At 40.1% G+C, this 16,104-nt stretch overlaps 1 protein-coding gene across 1 annotated transcript; it reads left to right on the forward strand.

Moving 5' to 3' along the window:
- The first annotated feature begins 1,371 nt into the window (after nt 1-1,371).
- LOC123309640 (phospholipid-transporting ATPase ABCA3) lies at nt 1,372-16,065 on the forward strand. The gene is made up of 19 exons (XM_044892848.1): nt 1,372-1,551; nt 2,789-3,074; nt 3,346-3,543; nt 3,649-3,779; nt 4,633-4,889; nt 4,956-5,379; nt 5,435-5,644; nt 5,702-6,150; nt 6,338-6,503; nt 6,573-6,790; nt 6,850-7,007; nt 7,941-8,017; nt 8,111-8,457; nt 10,271-10,519; nt 11,933-12,209; nt 12,268-12,642; nt 12,704-13,429; nt 13,483-13,928; nt 15,718-16,065. The coding sequence occupies exons 1-19, from the start codon at nt 1,494-1,496 to the stop codon at nt 15,790-15,792; spliced, it is 5,127 nt and encodes a 1,708-aa protein (XP_044748783.1). The 5' UTR covers nt 1,372-1,493; the 3' UTR covers nt 15,793-16,065.
- The last annotated feature ends 39 nt before the right edge of the window (nt 16,066-16,104 follow it).

Consider the following 16,104-nt stretch of genomic DNA (forward strand, 5'->3'; position numbering starts at 1 on the left):
AAAATTATAAATTTTTTGAAATTCCCGCTAAGTGCGTAGATCGCTAAGCTGGACTTCGTCACACAAAAATTCCCGAAATTCATATGGATGCCCTTTATTAGTATCTTTTGATAGTTCGCAGATCAAAACCAAAACAAAAAAATTTTAATGGTGAAAATTACCACTTTTGTGAACAAGTCAAAAACCGAATACGAAATAGTTTTTTATGCCAACATAGATATCGATATATTTTTCACTGAGAAAATCAGAAATAATTACTAAAAGTGAATGATTTTTCGAAAATTCATAAGGGTAACGATAAATAATTAATTAAAACATGTAGTTACAGTTTCTGCTCGATGTTTATTTTTGGCAAAATCACATAATACATATAATTTAAGGTCTGAAAACATGTGCCGATTTGAGGAAAATCATCGCATTCAAATTTTGATTTTATTAACGATATCTTGAAGTAGGTAGTTTTGTTACGTATAATTTGAAGTTTAAAACACTTGAGGCAGAGTCGAATAGCGTGAGTGCAGTATTTTTTCCATATTTTACTGGTACATTTTGTACTCTCAGAATTCGTGCATTTAACAGAAAAGCTAGCAAGATGAAAGTCGAATACTAATTTAGTTTTTCACAATTTTTTTTTCTTTTTTCACAATGTACCAACTCCTGTAGGTGAAATATTTTTTGTGAACTGAAAATTTCATTATTGAAAATAATAATAATTCTAGTGGTAGCATTGTGAATTCTACATATCATTTAGTTTTTTCTTTAGTTTTAACTTTAGTCACATTAGTTAGACTCACCCCATGAATTGAAACAGCTCAGGAAAGCTGATTTTTCCCACAACTCTCAATCATATGAATAAATTCAAGCAAAAAACTAGAACTAGGAAGGTTTGGTCTCAAAGCAAGAGTCCAGAAAGATTTGAATATCTATAAATTTATTTTATATTTATTTTATTTTATAAAAGCTATAAATTTGAACCGAATCTGAAAAACAACAAAGAAAGTGCGCATTACATTCAAGAACAAAAAGCCATGTACAGCCATGTGGTCTCTAAGCGCATCCACCAAATGTGCCCATCGCATTTCACGAATCCTGATATCAGTGCTCAGGAATTACTACCAAATTAATTTTAAGATTTTTAAGGAAGATAGATTTCAGTCTTGACTCGGTTGAGTCGGTGGGACTCATGAAATCCCTTCATTCAGTTTTTTGAGCATTTTTGAATGGCTTTATAAAACCGTTCGCAACAAACATTAGATAAATATTTGATTTGCAACATTTCGACTTCAAATCATGGAACTAATTCTTGTCAAACGAGTTCAAAGTCCTCTTCTCATTAATTTCATACCGTTTGAAGTTTGCATGATTCATGGGAAAACCAACGGTTTCGGTTCAGATAGATTGAGACAGTTCGGGGTGATGGGAACAAAATGTTAGGTTAAGTGACACTGCCTTAAATTTTTTTCAATTCTTATGAAAAGGTCCATGTAAACGAAATGACTTCTAGGGTGAATTACAGGTATAGCGTTGTGGAACCTGAGACACAAAGAAAATGTAAGCGATGCTTTCGATTCTTAAAAATCTTTAGTTTTCCTAGAACCTATATCATTAGCTAGCTAGCTAGAATAGAAATTAACACTGGAAACATTTTGAACCCCTCAAAAACGTAGTTTTATTATGAAATCCGTCCGCTTATCACATTGAATCCCGAATGAAAATAACGATACAAATTTTGTACTGATATTCCCAATGAAAATGAAATTACATGTTTGTTTGGTAATCTGGATAGACAGTGCCGTACCGCACTTTTTTGCGTACTAAATCATGTAAAACTGAAATATATGTTACATTACATTAATGTAATGTACTAATGTGCCATTTAAGCTGTTCGAAAACTATATTCTGATAGGCAAATATGTCCTTCACAGTGCATTCTTCTGTATCTACAGGAGTATATGGTTCTTCTATTTTCGATTTGCCACAATCAGCTGATCGTGACAGTTCGTTTCAACAATAGGTAGTTGGGATTTAAATCGAATGGATACACAATTATATTCAATGCGAATATGAAAATCCTTCACGAGAACCATTTCAAATTTCAGTACTAATAAGAAAATTCTTGCGCGACACAGGGGAGGACTCAGCATCAAAAGTATTAGGTCGTAAATTGAAATTCAGATTTTTTCATTGATGAAAATCTTTATTCATTGGATTGTTGGGAGATAAATGGAAATCTAAGAAGAGATTGATTAATATTCTTATAATTTCTGCGGACTTAAGATACTGTAAATTTTTGGATACATCTAGATCCATCACCAAGTATTGAGATTTATCTATCTTTCATTTCAAGCAAACATCTCAACCTGAATTCGGAATAGCAATGTTAGGATATAGTTCCTGTGAATGCTTTTTTTGTGGTTTGGTTCTGTTGGAACCTTGGAATCATGGGGGTAAAGCGTTTTACCTACCCCCATCATTGGGGTATGTTCCAAGATCCCGTTAGTGTTCTGTGGTGGGAGCTTTGCCTATTTCATAGAAAATCTATAAAAGCACATAGAATTAGAATATATTTTGAAATGTCGAATTTATCCAACGTCCAAGTTATATATTTTAGATAAAAATCAATCCTTATGAGGGTGTTCGATAATAGACGTTGGAAGGTGGAACACCGGAAATGTTCGAGAAGTGAGGCAAATTCAAAATTTTTCAATTCCTATCAAGAAACGGAAAAAACTTTTCATTTTAATTCCTTGGCGAATAGTTCAGTTACTACAGTATGATTTTCTTACAGGCATGTCCAAAAGATGGGACAAATTCACTGTTCTTATGTGGAAAAACTGGATCCTGCAATACAGGAGACCTTTACAGACTGTGATAGAAATCTTAGCACCCGTATTATTTTCGATATTGTTAGTTATTGTAAGGAATTTAGTAGAACCAACACACAACAACACTTTGATATTCGAGCCCTTTTGTCCAACGTCGCCTCTACAGAGCGACGTATTTTCCTTGGTGTGTGACCTGAAGGAAAACTCAACGTCTAGAAGATACAACATAAGTTCTGGCGGAAATTTCAGGTGAGATTTTTTTCTTCGTTTGTTACATCATAGATATATGGACTATTTATAATTGGCTGAGGAGTGAATATTGGCTAGCATTTAGAATCCATCAGTAAATAATTCAAAGAAATTATCAATTTTGTGAGTGTTCACTTCACTCCATGGCGCTTACCTAACCTAATCATAACTCATGTGTCAATTTTGACAAGTTATTGTGGCGACATCTATCTAAAGACAGCAATGTTATCATATATACATTTTCGTAAATCCACAATCTTTTTGTTTCTAGTAATTTCGCTATATTATATTCACCTGTCAACGATGAAACGGAAAAAATTATGGGTTACTCCCAGATGGCCAACTTGGAAACGATCGGCTTCAATACTTCTCAAGAACTGGTCGATTATTATAGAACGAACCAGAGCATCTTGGTAGCCGTTGAATTCGGAGAGATCCAAAAGGGAAAAGATGTCAACGTGAAGATAAGGTGAGCGAACCGTTGAAAATTTAATACTCAATACGTCCATTACCGAAAAAAAAATGGAGTCGTCTGATAATGACCAGAAAACATGCCTCGTGTTTTTTATTGTAGATTCCCTTCAGAACTTAGAGTTCCATCAGGTGTGATCGGGGGACCCACAGACTGGAAAACGAATCAATTATACCCTATTTATCAAATGAGAGGGCCGCGCAATCCCAACGCTACCAGAGGTGGTGATCCAGGTTAGTCCTTGCAATAAAATACTGCTACAAGTTGAAACTTGCAATAAATAATAGCTTTTGGTTAATGCACAAAAACATATTTTTGATTGAACGTGTGACAGAAATTTTAGTTTTATGATCATAGCGTAGATAGAGGAAAGAAAAGATACCGCATTGCGCAGCTACGAAGGAGAGCTCTCTGTGTCCAACATCAACTTGTTTTTGTTTACGTTTACCCCAATCCGAATCTATCTTTTTCGGTATATTTTCCACAAATTACACAATTTCCTGGCATGTCAACACCGAAATTCTTGATACTCAAGTCTTAAAACGCACGAAACATTATTACATCCAACACAAATACGATAATAAACATTCAAATATTGGGGTAAACGTAAACAAACATGGAGTAGATGCATAGTAAATGTAAACAAAAACATAGAGATGTTGGACACACTTTTCTTGTTGTTTACGTTATCTTCCCCTTCCTCTATCTACGGATCATAGATCATTTTTTGATGACAGATGTAACCAGTTGAATGTTATCCACAGAACACAAAATATAATGTTATCTGTGGCATTCCTTTTGATTTCTGTAAACCATTGAGGGTTTGAAACTCAAGAAAAATGGCTGATTTCCTACAACATTGGCGATTTAGTATTTCGCCTTTTTTTGTTGAAGATTGAATATAAACAATGATCAAAAATCACTTTGTCTTCAATTGAGCCTTCCGTTCTTGCCTCGTAAAGAAATTTTTTATAAAAAATATTCAGTTACCTGTTAGAGAATAACATTTCGTCCCATAAACACACTAACCCCAAAACTAAATGATAAAATTTCCGTTCGTACACTCGAATCAGCTTTTTCTCCCAGGTTACGCTAACGAGCTGTTTTTGGCAATCCAGGAATTTCTGACGATGAGTCTGATCTCGGTGCAGACGAATAGCCCAGACATATTCCTGAATTTTCCATACGTTCATCTCAGGCGGTTCCCCTACTACCAATGGGAGGAAGACCCGCTGCTGCAGGCCCTCCAGGGTTTCGCCGGACTGGTTGTGATGGTCAGCTTCTGCTACACCTGCACCAACTTGGTGAAGATGATCACCAACGAGAAGGAGAAACAGCTGAAGGTAAAATGATGGGTACATGATGCTCGAAAATTAAATTGAGGGTATCGAACCGTGGTCGTTTTACAGGAAGCGATGAAGATGATGGGTCTTCCGAACTGGCTGCATTGGTTGGCTTGGTTCCTGAAGAGCTTGTCCTTTCTCAGCGTTTCCGTGATACTGATCACGATCCTGCTTAAAGTGAAATGGTACTCCACCTCGGATTTTAGCGTGTTGACCTTCTCCAATCCATCCATCATCCTTACGTTTTTCCTGCTGTACGTCTGCTCCATCATCACCTTCTGCTTCGCCGTCAGCGTTTTCTTCTCTAAGGCCAACACGGCGGCGACAGTGAGTTCAGTCATATGGTTCCTGTCCTACGTACCTTATCTGATACTCAGGAAACAGTACGATACTCTGAGCCTCGGGGAAAAGCTGGCCACCAGTCTGGGTATGAATTCTGCCATGGCGTACGGGTTGCAGATAATGTTGATGTTTGAGGGCTCAGGGGAAGGTGAGCATTTTCCTACGATTTTTTTTGCAATTCACGCAATATTTATTATTTGAAGGTAGCCAATGGGGAAACCTCTTCAAAGCGGGCTCCCCAGACGACACCCTCACTCTAGGACTGGTGTTCGTGATGCTGCTATTCGACACATTCCTATATCTCCTCATCGCTCTCTATTTCGAAGCCGTCATACCAGTGGAATACGGTATACCAAAGCCTTGGTACTTCCTCTTCACGCGAAGCTTCTGGTGCGATGAAACCACCATCAAAGGTGAGTCCCAGCTACTTAAGATCACTGATATCACGACGATATGAAATCGCGTTGAAGGTTACGCGGAAGACATGGTGACCCCGGAACATCTCAGGGGTTTTTTCGAGAAGGAACCCTCCAACCTACACGCCGGCATACAGATCAGGAACCTCCGGAAGGAGTTCAAGGGTAACGTGGCCGTGGATAATCTCTCCCTCAACATGTACGAGAACCAGATCACGGTCCTGCTGGGTCACAACGGCGCGGGTAAAACCACCACCATGTCGATGCTCACTGGTATGTTCCCTCCCACCGGTGGCACGGCCATAATTAATGGTTTCGACATCAGGACGGACATGGACGGGGTGAGGTCCAGCCTGGGTCTGTGCCCCCAGCACAATATCCTGTTCGACGAGTTGACGGTGAAGGAGCATCTGTATTTCTATAGCAAACTGAAGGGGAAGAGGGAGGAGGATATCCAGGCGGAAGTGAGGAAGTACGTCAGCCTCCTGGAGCTTGGACCGAAGGTTAGAGTTTATTATTTTCTTCGTATTTGGGTTAATACCTTGTGAGGATACTAAAATGGTCCTCTACTTGATGTAACTTTGTTATTCCTTCTTCCTTCGGGGATTACTTAACATTTTTAAGGCATGTTCTCCTTCTCTCTACTCCCCATAGTTCGATCTTTAGTAAGATGTATTTCTGTGTTTCAAGGCTGATGCCAAGTCTTCCACTTTGTCAGGAGGCATGAAGAGAAAACTGTGCGTGGGTATAGCGCTGTGTGGAAACTCCAAGATAGTCATGCTGGATGAACCGACAGCTGGAATGGACCCCTCAGCGAGGAGAGCCCTCTGGGAACTGATCCAATCAGAGAAACAGGGTATGTTGACTCAGATATGGATGACCAGATCGGCATTATTTTCATTTTGTTATCCCTTTTTTATTTTAGGCCGCACGATGTTGCTAACCACCCATTTCATGGACGAGGCCGATCTCCTCGGCGACAGGATCGCCATAATGGCCGGCGGAAGGCTCAAGTGCTGCGGTTCCAGCTTCTTCCTCAAGAAAAAATACGGGGCAGGTTACAATCTGGTCATGGAGAAATCTTCGAGCTGCGATCCGGAAAAAGTGAGGGAACTGCTGAAGGGTTACATTCCGAGCATCGAGGTGAGTAACCTTGGGAGCCCGAGAAGATTCCCGACCTTCCTTTCTTGATTTTTTTTCAGATTCACAGCAGCGTCGGGTCGGAATTGAACTTCCTGTTGCCGGAAGACTCTGTTTCTGCGTTCGAGGACATGTTCAAGGATCTGGAAAGGAGCCACAAGGCTTTGGGAGTGAACAGTTACGGGGTCTCCCTGACCACCCTGGAGGAGGTGTTTATGAAGTGAGTGAAAGATTTTAAGGCCCGTTTTCACCAATCCCCCTTAAAATGAGTACTTAACTAAGCGTAGTTTAAAGTTAATGGACGCTTAATTTTATTGTCAGTTGCACGACTGCGGCTTAACAGAATCTTAAGTAAGGGGCCCTTAAGTTTTTATATCTAGTGATATTTCAGTTTTTTATTTTGGTGCAACTTCATCCTAGTCCAATAAAGCCTTTTCATTGGTTGGCCGGTTGCCGATGATCGTTGTCATTTCATTAACCTAACTTTATTGTCCTGTCAGTCAGTGTCAAGTAAACTATTATATTATTATCAAAGAGTGACAACTTTTTGTTGCTGAATTAGCATTATTATTGATAACTAGCTGACCCGGCAAACCTAGTTTTGCCATTTAAATTATTTCTAGGGTAGATTATAATAACTAACTCATCGTGATTGCTCGATTGGTCGTAAGAAAAAGGAATGCCTTTTTTTCTGTTCTGTACAATTTTTTTTTTGGGAATATTTTGTTATATAAACCTTGCCCTAACAATAATAAACACAACAAAAAAAGAATTGTCCAATTTGGTGCGATCGTTTGAACAATAAAGCATTTTGAAGTAAACCATAGATCCTCTTTTATTAATATATAGATGAAATGGATTGTCAAATAAAAGGTACTTGACGTTATTAGAAAAACCACAGCAGTTCTGCAGCCAGTTTATGAGTTCAACAAATTATTTTAGGTTGGAATGCCGCCCTTAAATACCTAAGTGGTCATTACAGGAGCGCTTAAATTTAAGGCTAGCTTGAGCCATTTGAATGTCACTTAACAGTTGGTGCAACGTAATTTAAGTTAAGGGTTCATTTTAAGGGACACTTAACACTAAGTGCGTTTGGTGCAAACGGGTCTAAGACTTTTGGAGGAGGAAAATTTCATTCTGACGTTTATTTCAGAGTTGGGGCGGATCATGAAGGAAGCGCGAAGAGTGTCAGAGACGATAATGGAATTGCAAATGGGGATCATTCCAGAGGTAGGTTGACCTATAAACTGTCACTACCTTCGCTTCATCTCTTTTTTCAACTGAACCAGTAGCGATAAATTGTTGAATCTTTTCCACTTCCAGTTACAATCGATGGTGACGATTTCCTGCAGGGTTATCAGCTGATTAAGAACCAATACCTGGCCATGCTCATGAAGAAGGTCCTGTCGGCTGTGAGATCGTGGCGTCTTCACCTAATAGTGCTCGCCATTCCAGTTTTCATGATTATAGTGACGATGCTCTTGAACAAGGCGCAGAAACAGCCCGAACTGCCTGCGTTAACGCTCAATTTGGACAGTTACAGCAAGCAGAAACCCAGGGTCCTTGTGGAAAAAAACGGATCCACGGATTACGAGGATTACTTCGAAGGAATCAGCCAGGCAGGAAGTTATCAGCACGTTACCAACTTGACCGCTGAAATGTTGCGACTGGTAGGTTGAAAGACAGTCTGATACGTGTCAAACTTTCGCCACACTTCGCAGTTTATTTGCGGCCTGAATAAATTTCAGAACACAAACGCACGCTCATAATATTAGTATATATCACATGATCGGCGAATATTCGACAAAATACACTGCGCAAAAAAATTAACGCACATTCTGAAAATCTCAATTTTAATGAAAGTTAACTCTACATTGACTTTATAACTTATTTTTTATGTTCTCTCGGGAAGGTTTTGAACGAAACAAGACACATTAAATGGAAGAAAAATTCAGGATTTCACCGAATCTTATGTGAAAGAAGAGAAATGAACCATTTTCAAAATACTGAAATGCTGATAAGTGATTTAATACTTGGTATTTCCACCCCTTGCGTTAATTACAGCTCGGCAACGACGGTTCATACTCAAAATGAATGATCTTAAAATATTCTGATCTAATCCTTCCCAGATTTCTACGAATTGGATTCCTAAGTCATTAAGAGTAGCTGGATGATTTTCTAACTTCTCAGCCTTCTATTGAGGTTGTCCCAAACTTGCTCAATCGGATTGAGATCTGAACTTCTTGCTGGCCATTCCATTCGAGAGACTTCAACCTCTTCAAGGTACTCCTGAACGATGCACGCACGATGGGGTCTGGCATTATCGTCCATAAAAATGAAATTTTCACCAATGTATGGGGCAAATGGCACTACATACTCTTCAAGAAAGTTCCTTATATACTTATCAGCATTTATAGCTCCATTATCAACGACCACTAGGTCTGTGCGAGCAGTCAAAGATATTCCACCCCATACCATAATCGATCCTCCCCCGAAACCAGTAGTATTCAGGAAATTGCACTGAGCATATCTTTCATGTGGACGTCTGTATACAAGGGAACGTCGATCACAATGGTATAGGCAAAATCTAGACTCATCTGTGAAGAGAACTCTTTCCCAATCGGCCTCTTCCCGATGGATATGCTCTCTCGCAAAATCCAAACGCGCCCTTCGATGGGCTGGGGTAAGAGCTGGGCCTCTTGCCGCGACACGAGGCCTCAAATCATATTCTCCGAGGTGATTTCTTATTGTCTGAGTGCTAATTTGCACCTCATGAGTTTGCTCAAGCTGAATTTGAAGGAGGCGAGCGGTTGCAAACCGTTGTCTCAACGAAGAAACTCTCAAGTAACGTTCTTGAATGGTAGTTGTTACCCGTGGTCTACCCTGTCCTGGTCTTTGGACATTCATACCTGTCTCCTTGAATTGCTGCAACATTCTGGACACACTTGTATGGGAAACTCCAAACCTTTCTGCAATTCTTGTGTATGTCCATCCTTCTTCTCGCAAAACTACCGCTTGGGCACATTCCTCTTGGGTCAAATTGAGTGTTTCGCGTTGCATAGCGATCGAGTGTAGAAAATCAAACGAAAGAAAAACTATTGATCACTAGAATTGATCGAGAACAACTGATTTTAGAATGGAGCCAATATATTCAAAATCTGATAATATCATCTTTTTTATTCCTGCTGGGAAAAAACATCTGTATTGAAGAAAACCGTTGAAAGTGGATAACATATGCATGCATAATTCTGATAAAAATAATTATCATTGAGAACACCTTCAGTTGTAGAATAAATTTGAGATTTCCATAATGTGCGTTAATTTTTTTGCGCAGTGTAATTTAATGTTGGTACTTTTTTCAATATTTTCTCTCCTTTGAGATTTAGGTTTTGTGCCCCTCCCCCCCTAGCCATCATGCTTCTGGCCTACCTGTAACTGAGTCCCACATGGGTGGCCTAATGCCTCATTATCAATTTATTGCAGACAAGAGAAAACGCGCCCTCAGTTCGAAGTCACTATTTGACGGGAGCCTCTTTCGAGAAGGTCGAAGAGGAAATATTATTCTTCACGAAAACGAAGCCAGTTCTTACGGCCTGGTTCAACAACGATGCCTATCACACTGCGCCGGTAGCGCTTGGGATGATCCTGAATTCCATATATCGAAAAACTCTGAATAGCACCGCTAACATCAATTTCGTGAACCATCCCCTGCCCTTCAAGTTGACCACTCAGGTAAGTTATGATTTTCATATTTGCGCCAAAAATTTCACTTACTAAATTGGTATAGTGAAAATTATTAATTTATCCTCCTTTTAATCGTTTAAATTTTAATTCCGCTTAGTAATAATATCCACGTTGACTCTGACTCGTACAAAAGAAACACTTTTTTCCGATTCGGCCCTGATAAATAGTTATAGCCATTTTAATTTTTCATAATTAGCTATGCCACCCCTGGAAAAACAAAATGATCTTCAGAATAACTAGCTCAATCTGTGACAGTACACATCTGTGGATCTATTAAACAGAGTTGTATTCAGCCAATGTATCCAATTTTTCGAATTTCACAGACAAATGTTACTTTTTAACATCAAATTACTCGAAAGCGGCGCATTATATGCTGAATGATAGTTTTTATTTTACAAAACGTTTAAATATCCGTTTAGATAGCGTCTAACTTAGTTTCTTTGGGTTCTTTAAATTTTTGGTATATTTATGGTACGTAATGGTCATAATGAGAACACTGGAAGACGTGGGTGATATCTTGTGTTCGAAAAAGATTCATTAAATACCTAAATGAAAAACTATACTTCGAAATACGTTTCTTTCGATAAAACCGTTTGCAAGATAGAATTAAAAATTTTTTGACCTCAAAAATCTACTCTTAAAATATTTGTACGAGTCAAAGACTTACCCTGTATACATTTGCATGAAGTTTGAATTTAAACTCTTCAAAAGGATGTTAAACTAATAATTTTCAATGTACCAATTAAATAAGGACTATAAAAGTTTTGAGATGAGGTAGGGGGAAAAATGAAAAAATTGTGGGTTTAAGAATTTACCTGGTAGCCGCGGTTTATACTATTTTAGTAAGCACAGACTGGAAAATGCGAAGGGAAAAAATCAAAAATTTTTGGAATTCGGAAATCGCTCTATTTATCCAAACCGCTGCGTCTCGCCCGCCTCGAAAGAAACCAAACGAAAGTCGAATCATCAGACCGTGCCAAGGTTACACGTTCAACCATAGAGCCAGATCGGAAAGGACAAAAGAAACCGAGAAAATTGAAATTTTTGACGATTACCAAAGGCAAATGTGAACCACGTCATTTTCGAGAAAATTGACAAAATTCGGTTAGAACCGATGACCAACAAGGCAAATCGGCTCGTAAAGGTGGCCCACTAAGGAATCTTAAAAGTATCATCTCCTTCAGCTGTCAAATGAATTTAACCTAAAAAAAAACAACGAAATTATGGATCGTAACATGCGCATCGCCTTCTTTAAGCTCCAGAAACTTATTTTCTGCAGGTTCCTAGACCTAATGCCACCCCATTTCCTGTATCAGCTACTGACAAAATGTAAACCATTTGGAGATATTCCTAACTGTCACATAGGGTAGACTTATTGCGATTTCGTCGTCTCTGTTTCAGTTCAACAAGATATCTGACGGAGACTCTATGGGCTTCAACATCGCCTTCAACCTGGGCTTCAGCATGACCTTCGTGTCCTCTTTCTTCATACTTTTCTACATCAGAGAGAGGATGACCAAATCGAAGCATCTGCAGTTCGTGTCCGGCGTGAAGGTTTTCATCTATTGGACAACCTCCTACGTTTGCGACATACTGACGTTCACGGTCATACAAATAGCCACAGTGATCACGTTAGCCAGCTTTCAAGAGGATGGATTCAAAGCGCCCGACGATCTCGGTATGCCCATTTTACCCCTGCAGAAGGGCATCATCTGTAGAGACTTATTCACTTTCAGCTCGCATATTTCTCCTGCTGTTCCTCTTCGCCTACTCGGTCCTGCCTCTGATGTACGCCATGTCCTACTTCTTCGAGATACCATCGACCGGCTACACGAGAATGAGTCTGTTCGGCGTTCTGGCCGGGGACATGGCCTTCCTGATCATCCAGCTGCTGAAACTACCGGTGCTGGATCTTCAGCCCCTTTCCAACACCCTCCATTGGATATTTCTGATCGTTCCCCATTACTCGCTGTGTACTGGAGTGCTCAACAACTACAACACCTTCGCCTTCAACAAGTACTGCAGTCTGTACGTGAAATCTTGCGAGATGAGGAATACGACTGAGGAGTGTTGGAAGGAGGTCTGTTCCCGCTTCACTGATTACTGCTGCAGTAAGTATACTCCAAAAATGGCTGACTCTCGCCTCCCATTAACCCATTTCTTCAATTTTAGAGGAGCATTTCCAATGGTCACCCCCTGGTCTGATCCCGAACATCGTCTACATGTTCCTCTTCGGCACCTTCATTTTCTGCCTGATCATAATGATCGATTACAAGATGTTCAAGCTGATCTTGGAGAAACTGGATCGGAGAAAACAAAAACTGCCCGTTTCCGTCCCTTTCGAGGACAGCGACGTAGCCCAGGAAAAACAAAGGATAAGGAACGCCGGCGAACTCCAGCTGCGTCGCGACCACACCTTGGTCCTCAAGGACGTGACTAGGTACTACGGCGACTTGTTGGCCGTCAACGGTTTGTGCCTCGGCATCAAGGAGTACGAGTGCTTCGGTCTTTTGGGCATAAACGGCGCCGGTAAGACCACCACGTTCATGATGCTGACCGGAGACGTGAAGATGACCTACGGGGAGGCCTGGGTGCGGGGTCTGAGCATCAAGAACGAACTGAAGGAAGTGCAGAAACTTATAGGTTATTGTCCGCAGTTCGACGCGCTTCTCGACGATTTGACGGCGAGGGAGTCTCTGACCATGTTCTCCCTCTTGAGGGGTATAAGGAAAGGGGATTGCGGTTCCATCGCCGAGAAGCTAGCCAGAGATTTCGATTTCGTCAAGCACCTCGACAAGCAGGTGAAGGAGTTGAGCGGCGGCAATAAGAGGAAATTAAGTACTGCCATCGCCTTGATCGGCGATCCACCGGTTTTGTATCTGGACGAACCAACCACAGGTATTCGATCAATTTTTCTTTCACTTCCAACGTCACAATTTACTCTTTTCAAGGTATGGACCCGGCGACCAAGCGATACCTCTGGAACGCGCTGTGCGCCGTGAGGGACAGCGGTAAATGCATAGTGCTGACCTCCCACAGCATGGAAGAGTGCGAGGCGTTGTGCACCAAAATCGCCATAATGGTGAACGGTAACTTCAAGTGCCTGGGCTCCACGCAACACCTGAAGAGCAAGTTCGCGGAGGGGTACACGCTGACGATTAAGGTCAGGAAGGCGGACAGCAGCCACGGTTTGGAACACGCGGCGACCGACGAGATCAAGAGGTTCGTCGAGATGAGTTTCAGGAGGGTGCAGCTGAGGGAGGAGCACCAGGAGCTGATAACGTACTACATCTTGGACAAGAGCATGGCCTGGTCTACGATGTTCGGTATATTGGAGAGGGGCAAGAAGGAATTGAACATCGAGGATTATTCGTTGGGACAGTCGAGCCTCGAACAAGTAAGTTTTCATGTTTATATTATCTACAGCAATGTTTTGTACAGGGTACAGAGAGTCGATTGACGAAGAGTCACTGTTCGGCCTGTGACGGGGGCAGGTAGGTGCGGAAGGGCTCTTTGTGTTCCTTAGGGTCTGCAGTTTTTAGTCGGCACAAGGTTTGCCGTTTTAAGAAAATAACAGTTCTGTGATCGCGACCCAACGAGCGTTTCTGCGCCATTTCGACATTCTTGTCAACGTTGTGTGCCTCCTGCAAAGACAATCAAAACTTGAGCTCGCCAACTTGACGAAACAGGAAATACACAAGGGAAAAAATGTCACCGTCGCAGTAAAACTTCCCAGCGTTACGTTTTTATGTTGGAAACCACACTTCAGCCTGAATTGGAAAAAATTGCTGCAGAACACGATCTGGCTGACATCTGGTTCCAATAGGATGGGGCTACAGCCCATACAGCTCGAATTTTATTAGCCGTCTGAGACAGATGTTCCTGGGGTGACTGGTCTTAGGGTATGTGGGGTGGCCGGAGCGTTTACCTGATTTGAACATCTGCGACTTCTTTCTTTGGGGCTACTTTAAGGCTTTAGGTCTTAAATTTATTGTAATATTGCTCAAAGGGAAAATGCTGTCGAAAACTACTGAAATCGACTATATTAGTGTATCGCTGCTGATTGCCGCCATTTTAGCGATGTCATTTTCGAAACTTGAGTACAAAAACTATACAGAGTGAGTCTTTGACTCGTACAAATATTTCAACACTAGATTCTTGAGGTCGAAAGAAACACAGAAAAACCTTTACCATTTTTTCTGAATCGACTCGGTTTAAAAGATACAGGCTGTTGAAAAACCATAAAAAATGTTATGTTTAGTCTAACAAACGTTTTATCGAATCAAATGAGTTTCGAAATATAGTTTTTCATTTATTTGGTGAATCTTTTCTTTCACCTACGTCTTCCAGTTTTCTCATTATGACCATGACGTAACATATATAAATACCAAAAATTCAAAGAACCCAACTCTTGAAACTAAGTTGGACTTTATTCCTCATATTTTCTCGTATAATGCGCCGTTTTCCAGTAATTTAATGTTCGATAATAAGAAAGTATCTTTGAAATTTGAAAAATTGGATACTTTGGCCGTAGATTCCTCTATCTACGACTTTGGCTAAATATAACTCTGTTTAAAATATCCACAGATGTGTAGTGTCACAGATTTAGCTAGTTATTCTGAAGTTATTTTGTTTTTCCAGGGGTGACACTTGAAATGGCTATCCCCGGTTTCATAAAGCTTGATCGGGGAATCAACGCTTGATTGACGAATAAACATCAATTTTTTTTCAATCGATTATTCAGTCATGAGCCTTCAAAATATCATTTTTGCGTCAAATTATGATCTACATACTCTCCTTCAAAATATTCAGAAATGCAAAGGTCTGAATGATTTCGTTTTGCAAACCGAGTGACTGTCATGTCGTTGATCGGGAAATGAAAGTTTTACGAAACCCACGGTATATCTTTTTATTAGGGCCGAATCGGAAAAAATGGAAAAGGAAAAAAGTGTTTCTTTTGTCCTCAAGAAATTTACCATTTTTACCCTTTGAAACTATAGTCATTCAGCTCGGCCGCACACTTAATATGTCATTTTCATCATTGCTGTATCCCGTTGCCGGGAATGAATCTACACAGACGAAAAAAGGGAAAAAAACAAAAAGTAAAGAAAAAAAAAGGAATCTGTCAGAATTTAACAACTTGCTTATAGTGTTCATATTATCGAAATTTATTCGATTTTTTTCAGGTTTTCCTCACGTTTACCAAACATCAAAACCAAGATATCCCGCGCCGCCAACGCCCCCGAAGGGAAGATGTATGAGGAACCGATGGGCCTGTACATATTCAAATTCTGTGATTCTCACCTATTTTAAGCACTCAACATTTTTCGATTCTATTTAATGACAAGTTTACAGAAATTATAATTTAAATAATCCTAATGCAATTTTAGATACTTAAGATTTTAGCCTATAAACAATATATTCAAGGAAGGATGAATTTTCTTGTTGATGCATTAATTGAGAATATTATTCCCAATGTTTTGAGTTGATGTATAAATCTATTTATTATGAGAAATAAATAATTTCCTCAACATCTTTTATTTACTTGTACTTGTTAAGGAGAACTGCAACGG

The sequence above is a fragment of the Coccinella septempunctata genome, chromosome 1 (genome assembly GCF_907165205.1).
Source record: "Coccinella septempunctata chromosome 1, icCocSept1.1, whole genome shotgun sequence".
Classification (NCBI taxonomy): Eukaryota; Metazoa; Arthropoda; class Insecta; order Coleoptera; family Coccinellidae; genus Coccinella; species Coccinella septempunctata.

Bases quoted from the DNA above. Each gene is read 5' to 3' on its own strand.
- LOC123309640 (XM_044892848.1), top strand. From the start codon at position 1,494: ATGACTTCTAGGGTGAATTACAGGTATAGCGTTGTGGAACCTGAGACA. The intron at 3,780-4,632 runs GTTAGTCCTTGC...TTTTTCTCCCAG, and splicing joins TACCAGAGGTGGTGATCCAG to GTTACGCTAACGAGCTGTTT. The intron at 6,504-6,572 runs GTATGTTGACTC...TTTTTATTTTAG, and splicing joins GATCCAATCAGAGAAACAGG to GCCGCACGATGTTGCTAACC.